The sequence below is a fragment of the Pundamilia nyererei genome, unplaced genomic scaffold (genome assembly GCF_000239375.1).
Source record: "Pundamilia nyererei isolate P.nyererei 1_Seehausen unplaced genomic scaffold, PunNye1.0 scaffold00011, whole genome shotgun sequence".
Lineage (NCBI taxonomy): Eukaryota > Metazoa > Chordata > Actinopteri > Cichliformes > Cichlidae > Pundamilia > Pundamilia nyererei.
Window position 1 is genome coordinate 216,489 of NW_005187412.1, and position 14,090 is coordinate 230,578.

The window sequence follows — 14,090 nt, forward strand, 5'->3', positions numbered from 1 at the left end:
GAGGACGTGCAAACGTTACCGCTGCTGCTGGGTTGAGATTCACGAGTCCGGAGCGGAATTAAAAACACGACATTCATTTAAAGTTATCACGTGTTTTGTGAGCAAATGCTTTTGCATATTCGTAGTGTTTCCTCCCTTAAATGAAATCTCTACTTTTCAAGTATTGCAAGTTGTACTGTTGTCATCCGTTCTCGTAAAGTATAATCAAACTTTTGAGCGTTTGAGCCGCTTAGGCGCCGTGTTTCCTGCCAGGTAAATGACGCTCCGCAACGTGGTGACGTCATTCGGGGCGACTGGAATCGATAAGGGAATCGTTTGCAAAAATGGCAAACAATTCCAAGGAATTGAAACAGTGGGAACCGGTTCTCAACAAGAACCGGTTTTCGATACCCATCCCTACCCCCGACTAGTTGGTGATCACAAGGAGGTTACAAGGAATGAGTTCACCTGGCTGCAGCCAAAAAAAGCAACCACTTGTTGCCAGGGTGTTGTAGACTAGTCTCCACATCCCACTTTGTTTGCATACACACCTTGCAGTAGGTGTCACATTTTTAATCACACACCCAGATGTGTTTGAGTATTTATATTTCTCTCTCTCTCCTTGTGTTGCGTGCTTTCTTTTTTCTCTTTTTCCCTCCAGGAGCAGTAACACGCTGGGTCTATCTGCTCCACCCATCTCAGCCCTCATTACTCCGGAGCCAGTGCGTCACTCGAGGATCCCCGAGCTGCCATTGGACAGCAGTCTGCTGTTTGAGTTCCTGCTTTTTCTCTATTTGCTGGTGGCCTTGTTTGTCCAGTACATAAACATCTACAGGACAGTGTGGTGGTACCCATATAGCCACCCTGCTGCCTCTACCTCACTCGTAAGAACACTTAACACACTCTTTTCCCACCAGTTCCCTCAGTAGTCCTAAAAAATAGGTCATCATTTCAGTTTTCTGTTATCACAGTTTTAAAACTGTAAGTAAAACTGCATCAATATGTTGCTGTCTTTCCCCAACTCATAACATGCCACTTTCTTATTAAGAGGTTTAATTTAATAAGCAACAATTTCTCTGTGGAGAAACAAACTCCTATCTTTTAATCTTCCCACAACAGAACTTTCATTTAATGGACTACCACCTGGCTATCTTCATCACAGTAATGCTGGCCAGGAGGCTCGTTTGGACAATTGTTTCTGAGGTAAACACAGATTCGATCTCTGTAAGCAGTCGGCAAGCACACTGTAAGGACCTAATCCCTCATGATGTCAGTGTGGCTGCCGTGCTCTCTCTCATAACGGCGTGTTGTTCTGCTTCTGTCTCGCCCAGGTGTCTCAGTGCAGCGGGGGGTCTCTGCTGCGCTACGTGCTTCTAATCGCAGCTCGACTCAGCCTGCTGACCCTGTGCGGCTGGGTGCTGTGCTGGACGCTGGTCAACCTCTACAAGGAAAACTCTGTTCTTAACCTCCTCTTCCTGGGATATCCGTGAGTGTTTGGTCCACTTCACTCTCTAAAGGCCAGTCTACCACTGAATAAGTTGTCTCAAAGCAAAGCATTTCTAAGTGTTTTGAATTATCTGGAGTGAAGCAGTCAAAGTCTGCTATCAGAGGCGCAATGCATGCAAATTGTAAAAAATGGGGATAATTTTTATATTTGGAATAAGAGTCAGTTGCTTTATAAGAAATAACAGAAACTGGGCTGTGCAGCTCCTGAATGAAGTATTGTAAAAAGTGTGCACAGGTTGTGTGGTGATCTGATACCGTAAGCGCTTTATCTGAAGTGCTTCCCACAAATGGTTGCCACAACTGTCAAATGAACATCTGTCAGCAGGACTTAAATTGTCTTTTTTTCCTGCTTGCTTTGGCATCAAATTCTAAAAGACATTTTTCTGATTGGATTGTGTAAAAGTAAAAACCTTGCTCGCGTACACGGTTTATGGCTGCAGCAGTGGGAAAAAATCCTAAACTTAAAAGCATTGGAAAAGGAATAATTTGGCTACTATACATTTTCTAGCCATTAACCAGATATTTTTTAAAGGAAATGGTTCAGATAGCTGTAAGTTTATGTAGACATTGTATTTACCATCTCATCCTCATCTGAAGGTAAAAAAAATGCTTTGTGTCATTTATTTATTTTTCATCCCCAGATTCGGTGTTTATGTCCCACTCTGCTGTTTCCATCAAGAGGGAGGGAAAAGCCAGGTGGCACCAGCCGATTGTGATTACACAGCTGACCACCAGCAGACCGACCTAACAGAAACCCCCTTCTTCCGACCACGCGACTTCCTCTTCCTGTTACGAGAGAACCTCAGAGAGCAGTTTTCCAGCCCCCCACACACGCCCACACACACCTGCCCGCCACCCACACACTCTCACACACCAGAGCTGATTCGAGCAGAGGTGGAGGAGCTGAAGAGCGACTTCAACCGGCGAATCAAGGAAGTGCTTTTCAACTCGCTCTTCAGCGCTTACTACGTAGCCTTTCTGCCCCTCTGCTTCGTTGAGGTGGGTGTTTCACTTGCGTGTCTTTCTCTGTCATAAATTCCCGACCTTTCGCGTTGCGTAGGGTTGCTTCTGGTTTCTTACTCGTTCTTCTTACTCCTACAGAGCACCCAGTACTATGACATGCGGTGGTCATGTGAGCATCTCATCATGGTGTGGATCAATGCATTCGTGATGCTGATGAGCCAGCTGCTGCCCCCCAGTTACTGCGACCTGCTTCATCGCTCGGCGGCTCACCTCGGCCGCTGGCAGAAGCTGGAGCACGGCTCATACAGTAACGCACCTCAACACATGTGAGTGGCCCAGTGTGCGCACACTCTGGTGTACTTAGAGAAGTTTAGAAATGTCTATTTAATAGGTTATGTATAACTGTGGTGTTAATGTTTTGCAGGTGGTCAGAAAGCACCATTTGGCCTCAGGGGGTGTTAGTACGACATAGTCGAAGTCTGTATAAGGCGGTCGGTCCCTATAATGTGGCTCTCCCCTCTGATGTTTCCCATGCAAGATTTTATGTGAGTACCTGTGAATTTCCCATATTAACTACACTGATGTTCACCATTTTTCAGTTTATAGTTTTGGTCCTTATTCCCTTCTGATCTCTAATAAAATGTTTTTCAAATGTGCTCAGAAATGAGGAAAAAACAAACAAAAAACATCAGCTGTGGTGGAACTGCCTTCCTTATTATGTAGTCACTGCTCTGTGCTGTTCAGCAGTGTCCCTCTTGCAGCAGTATTTGATTACTTGCAAGCATTAGAAGAGTACTAGCTTATCGCCACTGAAGGCAGGTTTAGGTACAGACACACCCAAGCCTATTCATGATTCCTGGGAAACCTCCTCCCTCCAACTGAGGCGTGTTTACGTGTGATTATGAAAATTCAGTTGCAGAGTGTCACCAAGAGGTGGCGCTTTCCTCACAAAAACTTTGACTTGTGTTGATTTCTTGTACAAAACTTCATGTTATAGATCAAAGAGAAGATCTGAAATTGGTTCAACTCTAATTTTTCAGTTATTGTTTGCTTGGTGATTATTTTTTGCAGTCTTCTGTTTGATCTGTGATTATGATCAACATTCAGCAGGTTAGTCTAGTGTTAACTCGGTCAATGTCTTTTAGGAGAAACTGGTATGTATAACGTTTTCAGCTCCAGTGAATTCAAGCACTTTATTTACATGTTGCCAAGGTAAATTACCGTATTGGAGCTATTTTCTGTGTATTTGTGTGAGCGTGAACTGACCTTAATTCTGATCAGCTGATTGGGCTTTGTGTTTTTGTGTGGGCAGTGATGATGTGTTTGGAAATAAGAGTACTCATAAACTAAGCACAACCTCATGCTGCCTTTATTGAAACGGGACATTAGAGCTTTACCAATTAAAATGAGATTTTTACTACTTGTTTCTGCCGAGTGGACGAAATTAGAATTGTGTTTGTTTTTGCTGTTGAAACCAACAATTTCTCCTGAGGAGATGCCGTGTTCTCACAATTGTCCTGAATTTAAGAGCGATATTCTAAAAACTGTTTGTTTAATACAGTAGACCTGAATAAATTATAATGACAAACTCTTTTAGTCAATCCATCAGGTAGAAATGACTTGTGCCACATTTTAAGTTGCATAAAACAAACAAACAATAGAGACGGTATTACATGTATTTTTATTTTTGGGGGTTTTAACAGACTTTTGCACTTAGTTGAAAAAAAAAGGAAAAAAAAAAGATCATTAACACAAAATACTGGATTCAAGGACAAAACAGGACGGAAAAACCGGAAAGCAGCAATCTCTCCTCTTTGAAGTCGTCCCACTGTTCCAGAAAATACAAATCACTGCTTTGGAGAAAATCATAAGATGTTATATAAGAGGCCCATATAGCGTGTTGGGATCATGGTATGAATCAGGGGTCAGCAACCTTTAACACCCAAAGAGCCATTTGGACCCGGTTTCCACGCAAAAGAAAACACTGGAGCCGCAAATACTTTTTGACATCTAAAATGAAGATAACACCGTATATATTGTTTTTTTTTACCTTTATGCTTTGTGTGAACAACTAAAGTGTGTTGCTTATGAAATCCATGAAGTGCTACAGAGAAAATTACATCCTATTTATGTAATTAACACATTTTGAACTTTTACAGAAATATAACAAAAGGAAAACTGAACTAAAATAATCCAGCAAAGAAAAACTGTTGTGAGCCACCACCCTTATATATAAGGGTGGTGGCTCACAACAGATATATCGTCTTTGGGCTTTTCGAGGCTTGACCTGACTTTTAAAAAATAATTGGCAAAAAATGCACTATGCTGCTAAAAAAATGAAAAATAGATATTTGCAAAATTCTGATTAAATATGTATTTTACCTGGTTAATGTGTGTGGCAGGGCGTGGTCTGCAGCGCCGCTGCAGGGGAGGCGGACGCACCGGAGTGGCACCCGCAATCACGCCTCGCCGTCTTTACATCTGTGCTGTTGTGTTGGTGTGTGTCGGGCTGTGAGCTGAAAAGCTACAGCCGGCTGTAAGCGTCAGCAACCGTGTGTGAAAAGTGGTCAATAAAGAGATGCTGAAAAGCATGTTCATGCAAACATCGTCGGGTCTGCCGTGACTTCTGGTCCCGAACCTCTGCGCATAGCGTCTGCAAATCGGGGCTTTCATGTCTACGCAGGACTGTAAGCTGTCATCTGTGAGGCGCGAGCGGTGTTTGCTTTTAACATAGTCCACGGTGGAGAACAGCTGCTGACATAATGTGGATCCGAAGATCCATAATTGGCCTACCTGGGGTTGAAAGTCTCAAAAAATGCACGCCGTTTTGGCGGGTACACCGGCTTCCGCGAGTGTGACGCTTATTTTAAGCGATGAAAAAATAATAGAATGTAATTTTATTATTTTATTTCAATATCACAATAATCTTCGAATTTAGAACTTAAGTTAAAAAAGAACTAACATAAATAAAATACACTTCAGCTAAATACTTCTAATTTATTTTCCCAAACCACGCGGAGCCGCAGTATAAGGACTAAAGAGCCGCAGGTTACCGAGTCCTGGTATGAATGTTTGGGCTGGGGTTTGAAAATCAAGCTGTTTGAATGGTTCAGACAGAAGGGTCCACAGTAACACTAATGATGGTTTGGGCTCTTACCTGTCAGCAAAAACAAGATTTGACATCACTGCTGCGTCCATCATGTAGCTCTTCACTGAGTCTGCACCCCAGATGTTTAGAACAGAGCTCCACGTGGCCCATGTCTAAACACAAACTACTGCAACAAGTGAATAAAGTGAGTAAAGTACGAGTTTCCTCAGAGGCTAATGCACTGTGTTCAGACTGCCGGTACAGAAGCGCTGATGTCTGGCACTTCTCACTCAGTGATAGAGTTGAGCTAGCATCTTTACTTCTCGCTGACTCTGAAGCCGAGCTTCAAAAAATCATCAAAATTTGTGTGGCTGCTCAACCACAGATATTGTCTTTAAACAGGTATTGGAGAAGAAAAACATGCAGTAAGATGTGATCTTTAATGGGATTCCCTGAAACAGCTGGATTCACACATCGGTGAAGTGATTAGGAAGCTGCTCGGCGGCTGGTTGTGCCCAACATTTCTGAGTATTTATTTACCGCCGCCCCCTCTGAGTGTCCTGGCTGTCTCCCACAGTCCACAGCAGGTCAAGTTGTCTGCCACACTAACCTGCTAAGTGTCCATACACGTGTACTCTATTCAGTCTTTTTTGTTTTGTTTTGTTTTTGCTTTCCCACCCCACAAAGCTATAGCCAATCCTGGGCACTTTGACAGAAACCCACACTCTCTCACATTCACATAAGCAGCCAGTTTAAATTTAACAGTTAACCTTCCTGTCTTTGGAGTGTGGGAGGAAACCTGTGCAGGCACGGTGTTAACAGGGGAACTCCAACCAGAAAGGCTCCAGTCCATCAGCAGGTTTCCAGAACTTTCTTGCTGTGAGGCAGCAGCGCAAACTACTGCACATATTGAATTTTTTATTTTATTTTTTTAATCTATGACACTCTGTCATTTTTTCCCCCCGTTCTTTGTGTCTGTTTGGCTTCCAGTTCCTGTTCCACAAGCCGCTGCGGATCTTGAACCTGCTGATCTGGATCGAGTCCAGCGTGGTTTTGTACCAGTTATACTCTCTGCTGCGCTCTGAGCGCTGGAACCACACATTGTCTCTGGGCCTTATTCTCTTCTGCAACTACTATGTCCTCTTCAAACTACTCCGAGACCGCATCGTGCTGGGCAAAGCCTATTCCTACCCTCTGTCCTCCAACAGTTTGGGGCTCAAGTCGCAGTAAAGACTACACGGCGAGACCTCTCCTACAAACTCTGGACGCGGAGGCGAGACAGATGGAGGCCTGATGGAAGTGGAAGGCGCTTGGAGATTAAGGGACAGACTTTGAACTCATAATTGTGTTTTGATACGGTTCAATTTTTAATGCAGTGTTTATATATAGACCTATTTAAAAGAATATTTTTATTTTGTATACTATTTCGAGTTACACCGGGCATTACCACGCTCATGTCATTAGCATGTTGTGTTATGTTGTTGCTAGGTGACAGGGAAGTCAGGGAATGCCAGGAAGTGACTTTTCACCAAAGATATTTTAAGTGCAGGCGGCCAATGACGGCGCAGACTTTGCCTTTGACAGTCTGTTAAAAACAGGCGTTCGATTCAGAGCAGAGGGAGGTTTCATGCTTGGGTCCTGATTGTCCTTTATTCTGCTTCAGTCTTAAATCTGGAACCAGTCGTTTCTGGGGGCATCAGCACGATTCCTTCATTTCAGTATTGGTGCAGCTCTTCGTCTCTAAAAGGAATAATTTGGGATTTTTGGGAAATGTGCTTATTGTCTTTTGATCAAAGTTAGACACTCAATCTGTTAACATTAGCAAATGCAAGAAAAATGGCTAGTCTGACAAATGTTTACCGTACCTTTTCATACCTGGGAGTCAAATCCTGCTGTTCTGCTACAAGTCTCTGCCGTCACAAAGATGCACATTAGTAGACTGCTTGTGTTTTGTCCTCCCCCTTTTGTTTTTATTTACTTGGGGATTGGCCATTTTTCATGATTTGGGTTAAATGTCCCTTTGCAAAGTTAGCTCTCTCAAGAAAAGTAACACTTAAAGGTTCCTAGTGTGTTTAAATTTAAACACCAAGGGCTCCTGTACAGGCGTCCGTGTTAGATATATCACTGTTTCCACTGCTGCAACCTCTGTAGTGACCCTAAAGGACTCTTTTTGTTTATATCTCTGAGATGGCTTTAACATAATGGCAGAATCTGATTCCCTGTGTGTGAAACCTTTTTTTTTTTTTAAATATTTATTTATTTAATTGAAACAAAAGTCAAAGGGTAAAAATAAATCTGTCCAGTCGGTACATGTGAAACATGTTCATATTAATGAGCTTTAGGGGGTCATTGTAGGTAATTTTAGTGATCTTTGGTTTGTGCAGGATTGGCTGTTCCACTGTATAAATACTTAAACCTACGTTAAAAAGTCAGCTGAAGCTACTATCGAGGCAAGAGTGTGATATGAATCTTATTATCTAAATGTAAAAGGATGAGAACATTTCCTAAGAGTAAGTATTCCTTTAAGCAAAGTCTCAGTCTGTTATTTTTTTACTCAAAGTCCAATAAACTGTTCATGCAAACTGACTCGAGAGCAGTCTGGAAGAAAAACACAGTTGGTACTCCAATCCGCGGCCTCCGCAGACAATGCCGTGTTCTTCTCATTCAGCTTCTAACCACGTTTTCACAGTTAGTATCTGCTTGCTTCGTATCACTGGCTAACTGGAGGGTGGAGTAACAGCACCAGTCTCGAAACAACCTCACAAGCGTCAGACAAAATCTTTTGTCTGGCATCCTTAAACTCACTGCGCACTCATGAAAGTCCAAGTACAGTACTTAAAGTGAGAAAGGCTGCTGCTGTGAGAGGGTGATGCCTGAGCACACTTTCACACACTGAAATCTGGCTACAATACACCATGTTACTTAATGTTCATCCAGTCACGTGAATGTTTCAAGTATGATGGGATATAGGACTGTATCACATCAGGTCTGTGTCTATTGTGGACTGGAACATCCTTCATCCTCACCCTTGACCCACTGCAAATAAGTCACTGTCACCATGCTCTCATTTAGGTTTGAACGCAGAGGGTGTTTAATAGTGACACTTCAGTGGGGACTGAATGCGTAATCGCAGGGTGTGGACAGACAGCCACCTCAATGCCACTTCATGTATTCTCAGTTACCGGAATGGTGTTACAAACAGGTTGCCTTGTTGCATTGTTGTTGCCTTTCTGTGTAGCTACACTTTGCGATCATCACCTTACCTGTCGGTAGTTTTGCCTTTATGTTCCTCCACCTCTCCATCACCAGCGTCCGTCTGCAGCCAGTGCGTAACTTCAGGCAGTATTAAACTTTAGTTTGACAAAGTGGATTTTTTTTCTTTCACATTGCTACCATCTGCTTTCAGGTTGAGTGTTAAATAGTTGAGGGATCTACCTTTGAGATGAACCAGTGTACATGTGGAGCACACTGGTTTGACAGATCCTCTAATTCACATGTCATACATGTTCTAGTTTGTCTGCAAACGTCTCCCCTTTCTTTGGTGCTTATACTTTGTGGTCACTTTACACTTGAATGTAGCAAAGTCTTGCAGCTGAATTGTGCTGTTGATGTGAATCGGTATTTTTTTATTTTCTTTCTTTCTTTCTCCGTGCTGTTGCCTTCAGTTGAGCGCCATTGCTGAAATGAGTTTTGAATGGCTCTCTTCTTTTAATTTGCCCAGGGCAATTCTGAAATGACACAATTTAACTCTAACTCCCGCTTCTGTGGAGAGTCTGCTTTGAATAAAAGCTGAAGAATTGAGATATGAATAGATTCTAAATGTATTACTGCTCTACCCTCTCGATTTTAGTCAACTTGTTGCTCATTTACTTCAAATGGTTTTAAAAAAACATGACATATCCACGTTTCCACATTCAGAGTCAGTGATGAACCCGTTGAGTATGTCAGTGCTGGAGAAGTCAAAGGAGCTGGTCCTCATATTTCGGCTTTTTACAGTGTTCAGGTTCCCCACAGCATTTCTGATTTTTTTTTTTTGTTTTTTTTTAAATTGAAAATAAAAACTTGTCGAACCAACGTTGTGTTTGTTTTAATTTGTCTTGTGAGCGGACTGGGAAAAAAATAGAAGACACTTGCCTTATTTCAAAGCATATATTTCATCAAATCTGACAGATTTCTGGTTTCTTCAGAAACGTCACAAATAAGTAAAAAGTGCTTATGTAGGCCTAAACTAACTTGGGATGCCATCATGTTCATGTGGACACCTGCAGTGTTCTTATGTGGCCAGCAGATGGCGCTTGGCAATAAACAACACTCCACAAACTGCTTCATTTACCAAGTAATCTGCAGACTTGCAAAAGTCCTGAAATATCAACCCCTGGAAAACGCTTCCACCCCGCCTCCCACTGTAAATAAAGCATGCTATGCTTGTAGATAACTACTGTTTCCACTGAGAGGTTTGGAAGGAAACAGTTGGCAACTTTGGTAGCTGACTTGTACATTCATTCACAAATATAAATTTCAGTAGAGAAAACAGTGCAATCTTTAGTATTAGCTCAGTTAAAATGCTGCAGTGTCTAGATAAACAGTTTCTCTGGTCCCACCCCATCAGTCCATGTTTCAGATTAAATGAGTCCAAATAAAACTTGGTTATCCTGATAAATGTTCTAAAAGGGAGAAAAAGACTTTCTTGATATCAAAAACTAAGCAAAGGCACAAATTAAAGTGGCCCATTTGTCATGTCATTACTGGATCTGAGTCTCGTCTGCGTGTAGATATTGGCATATTTATGTTAACATATCAGTGCTGTGGGCAGTGGGGTTGAAAAGTGTGGCTCCTGTTATGCCAAAGGGATTTGTGGCTGTGGTTTTACACCCCTTGTGTGGTCCTCATGTTTTTGTTTTCACCCCTCCCTACAGTCCATGAAGTTTCCTTTTATCCAGTAGCAGATCTGAGCATATTTCAGAGGCGTGATTCTCACCGCTACATTAAATTCCTGGGACGCACCTTGTCGCTCCACCCACTGATGCCCAGAAAACACACCTATCACCTTCCGCTCCCAGCGTCGGCGCCGACCATCCCACATCCGCGCGTAGACTCCCGAGCCGCTAGCCCCGGGTTGAGCGTCGCAGTGCTGGTACAACAGGTCTGAAGTCTCCTCGCCGGCACGACAGAACCGATACACCAGCTGTCCTGGCCGGTCGTTATCGAATCCTGAGAAGTGGACTCTGCGACCAGGCAGTCCCTGAGCGGGGGGGCTGACTCCCAGCTTCATGTGGCGCCGTTTGTGGGGTTTCTTGAGTTCAAGCAAAGCATAGTCATAGTCCATTCCTATGTCATTAGCATTCCCTTTTATCCAGCCTTTGGGAACATGGGTGCGCTTGGCTCTGATCCACTGGAACTTCATTATGTCACTGGTAGGTGGTGCGTAGGGACTTGGACCTCCTTCAACATGGTTGGTGAAGTTGGAGAGAAGGTGGAAGGAAGACTGTTGTGTGTCTCGTTGCTTAGGTTTTAAAAAGCCAACCCGGAGCCTCTGAGCTCCTTTCACATAGTTTTTACCATCGTGGACACAATGAGCAGCTGTGAGAACATGACGGTCTCCCACCAGTGTACCAGAACACCCAGTGGACAGTTTGACAGCCACTGAGAATGGATATTTAAGCAAGAAGTCCTGCCCAGCAATGCTAAATCGCCCATCGTGGCCAAAGATCTGGCGCTTTCTTCTGACATGTGACCTCTCAGCCTTGCCTGAGGACCCAGTTAAGTAGGCTGGGGTCGTGTTAGAGTTGGGGTTGTAGCCATAGATCCTAATGGCAGTCTCAGTGAGCCGACCATTAGAGTGGAGAGTCTCATATGCCAGGAGACTCCGCAGGTCCCAGTAGCTTGGATGAGGGGCCTTCTTGTGGCATTCGGGGTCACAGGTTGAGGTGACATCCAAGCGGGCCTGAGACAGAAAATGAGGGGCTGGCCGAGCCTCCGTGTGCTGGGGGATGACCACAGGGATATGCTGGAGGACCCACTGAGGGTGAGAGGAGGAGGAGGAGGATGATGAGGAAAACGGGAAAACAGGTAGAAGAAAAAGGAGAACGAGGAGGCCGGTCAACCTGCGGAGAAGAGGCAGGAGAGGTGAGTGAACAGCTGCACTGAAAAGATCAAATTTATCATACCGTGACCGGACATTCGGACCCCTCAGCAAACATAACTAAAAAACAACATCTAGAATGCATTTCAGATTACATCACTACAGCCGGGAGAGTTTCTTTTTTTTCAACTTGAAGAATTTTTAACTTCACTGAAATCTGGCAGCCACAATCTTCCACTTAAAAAATGCAGCCGATACCACGAACAAGGGCAAAGATCAGGCTGTACTATGCTCGGATGGAAAATTCCCAAAGTGGCCTGAGGGATTGGCTTAAGCCTGCCAGAGTGGTGGAATAACAATAACAGTGTTACTGCACTAAATACAAGCTCTGTTACTTGTAAATAGGTTAGGGTGACAAAAGCCTTAATTTTGTATTTTAAACACGCTCAGACTTTTCTCTGCCCCCCGCCAGATCAACTACTTGATACACTGCTGTCAGGAACGGTAATAGAAAAAAATTCCATATCTGACTCTTGGCTTAAAAAAAATCCTTTTTTCTTTTAAACTCATAAAATCAGAAGGCTAAATATCTATTTTCAGCACTGGTTTTCTAATTGCCGGCGGTAATTCTTCTTTACAGGTTTATTTCGTTATTTACAACCTCGCCCTAAGGAGATTTTTCACGGTTCACACCCAGCCCCCCTACCCTCCTATAAACTGGGTGAAACCTGCCACAGAGGTTGCTTACCGGGGGAGCTCCGCCCGGGAGCGAGGCATTGTCAGGAGTCTCTGCAGGTGAGCTGTTGGCTGAACACCGACAGAGGGGCAAAACGCCTCAAACTAGAGCAGACTGCGCCCTCGATGGAAGCTGTGAAGCGGTGAAGAACTCCTGCTGCGAAAGCAAACCAGCTCTTCTCTCAGCTCTTCACTCAGGGACTGCAGACCTCAGCTGCTGAGCCGTGAATCCAAAAAGGAGTCGACAGCGGACGCGTTGAATCATCGCTGCTGCTGATGCTATAGGAGGAGGGGCAGGTCTCCTGCCTGCCTGTCTGGAGTCAAGCAGTCACATCCGATGCGGATGGAGTGTAACCACCCGGTCACGTGACTTTTTCTATCACAGGTGCTGGTTACCGTTACGAACTTTCTGCTGCGCGTAAAATCAAATCCAAAAAAGCGTGTGTGCTGTATTTTTGTATCACACGTCGTTTCTGCATCTGGATTCAATATAATCAATAGTTCGATTTTATTCTGTAGAATTTCTGGCAGCGATGATCAAACAGAGAAAAAGACAGACAGTCTGTGACACAATGACATTTTCAGAAAGAAACCCACCAACATGAAACACGCACGTGCTCCGAAAGAGAAAATCGTGGACCCTTTAAAACAAGATGCAAAAAATTAACAATTAAAATGTTTCTGATCAATAATTGCTTATGAGGAAAACTATCTGGCAAATAAGTGCAATGCTGTTGAAATGATAAAGATCTCAAAATGCAAACTGCTGCTGAAGATGGTCTGCTAAAGAGACTGTAGAGTTTTGCCTACTTCAGCAGGTGTGCAGTTGAGATCACCTCAAGAGTTTGAACTTTAATCACACTAAAGATTTTTTTATTACACTTTATTACACATTTAATTAAAAATGAATCTATCTATTCCCTCATTCACTTATATTTTTTTGCTTTTGGTGTTGAGACCATCTGTCGTGCAACATCTATCGTGGTGCCTACAGAGTAATGTCTGATATCTAAATGTAAAGTCATGTGCATGGTTGCAATTCTATCACGTCGGTAAAATCTGGCCACAGGCAAACTCACTACACTTAGGTTTATAATTTGTTGAACAAAGACACCGTTTCTTTTGTTAGTTTTGATGCAGACGTTGATTCAAAGTACTGAATTTAGAGCTTTTCGCTGTCATTTTAAATTTGAGCTCCAAAGTGACGAGTGAGGCCAAAATAAATCTGTAAGATAGCAGAAACTTTAGGAGTGGCTGGATCAATGATCTGGTGCATTGTTAAAAAGAAGGAATGCACTGACCAGCTCAGCAACACCAAAAATGCCTGAAAAGACACAGAAGACATCTGAAGTGCATCATGATAGAATTACTTCCTTGGCTAAGAAAAACAACTTCAAAACATCTAACAAAGCCAAGAGCACTCTGTGGGAGGAAGGTGTGATTGTGAAGGTGAAGGTGAAGAGATGCCTTTATGAGTGGAAATGTGCAAAACCATTTAGAGTTTACCAGAAAGCGTCTAAAAGAGCCAGCGCAGTTCTGGAAAAGAAAAATAAACTTCCCCTCAGATGAAACCAAGATGAAACTATCACATTACCTGTCAAACATGTGGAGGTAATTTCACAGCTGCCAGTGGACGTGAGTCAGTGGTTAATGATGATTGTGTGATGCAGTTGTTTAATCTCTGCTCTGATTCAGCCACATGATGAAAACCTGATCACAGTGAAAATGGATAATGAA

The 14,090-nt window shown here is 43.2% G+C and overlaps 2 protein-coding genes across 2 annotated transcripts in view; one reads left to right on the top strand and one right to left on the bottom strand.

The window, feature by feature from the left end:
• Positions 1-9,602, top strand: part of tmem39a (transmembrane protein 39A) — a 25,141-nt gene extending 15,539 nt beyond the window's left edge. Inside the window, exons 3-9 of the mRNA XM_005724124.1 lie at positions 641-863; positions 1,099-1,182; positions 1,311-1,465; positions 2,127-2,484; positions 2,587-2,774; positions 2,873-2,993; positions 6,527-9,602. Coding sequence (XP_005724181.1) covers positions 641-863; positions 1,099-1,182; positions 1,311-1,465; positions 2,127-2,484; positions 2,587-2,774; positions 2,873-2,993; positions 6,527-6,766 — 1,369 coding nt within the window. The 3' untranslated portion in view covers positions 6,767-9,602. The remainder of the gene's footprint in view (positions 1-640; positions 864-1,098; positions 1,183-1,310; positions 1,466-2,126; positions 2,485-2,586; positions 2,775-2,872; positions 2,994-6,526) is intronic.
• A 69-nt stretch (positions 9,603-9,671) lies between these two features.
• Positions 9,672-12,704, bottom strand: LOC102208380 (serine protease 23). The gene is made up of 2 exons (XM_005724125.1): positions 12,367-12,704; positions 9,672-11,640 (listed from the first exon to the last, which is right to left on the bottom strand). Exons 1-2 carry the CDS (start codon positions 12,393-12,395, stop codon positions 10,437-10,439), a joined length of 1,233 nt encoding a protein of 410 aa, XP_005724182.1. The 5' UTR covers positions 12,396-12,704; the 3' UTR covers positions 9,672-10,436.
• Between the last annotated feature and the right edge of the window lie 1,386 nt (positions 12,705-14,090).

Excerpts from the sequence above, each read along its gene's own strand:
- LOC102208380 (XM_005724125.1), bottom strand. The coding sequence starts at position 12,395 with ATGCCTCGCTCCCGGGCGGAGCTCCCCCG. Across the intron at positions 11,641-12,366 it reads TCCCGGGCGGAGCTCCCCCG|GTTGACCGGCCTCCTCGTTC; the intron begins GTAAGCAACCTC and ends TCTTCTCCGCAG.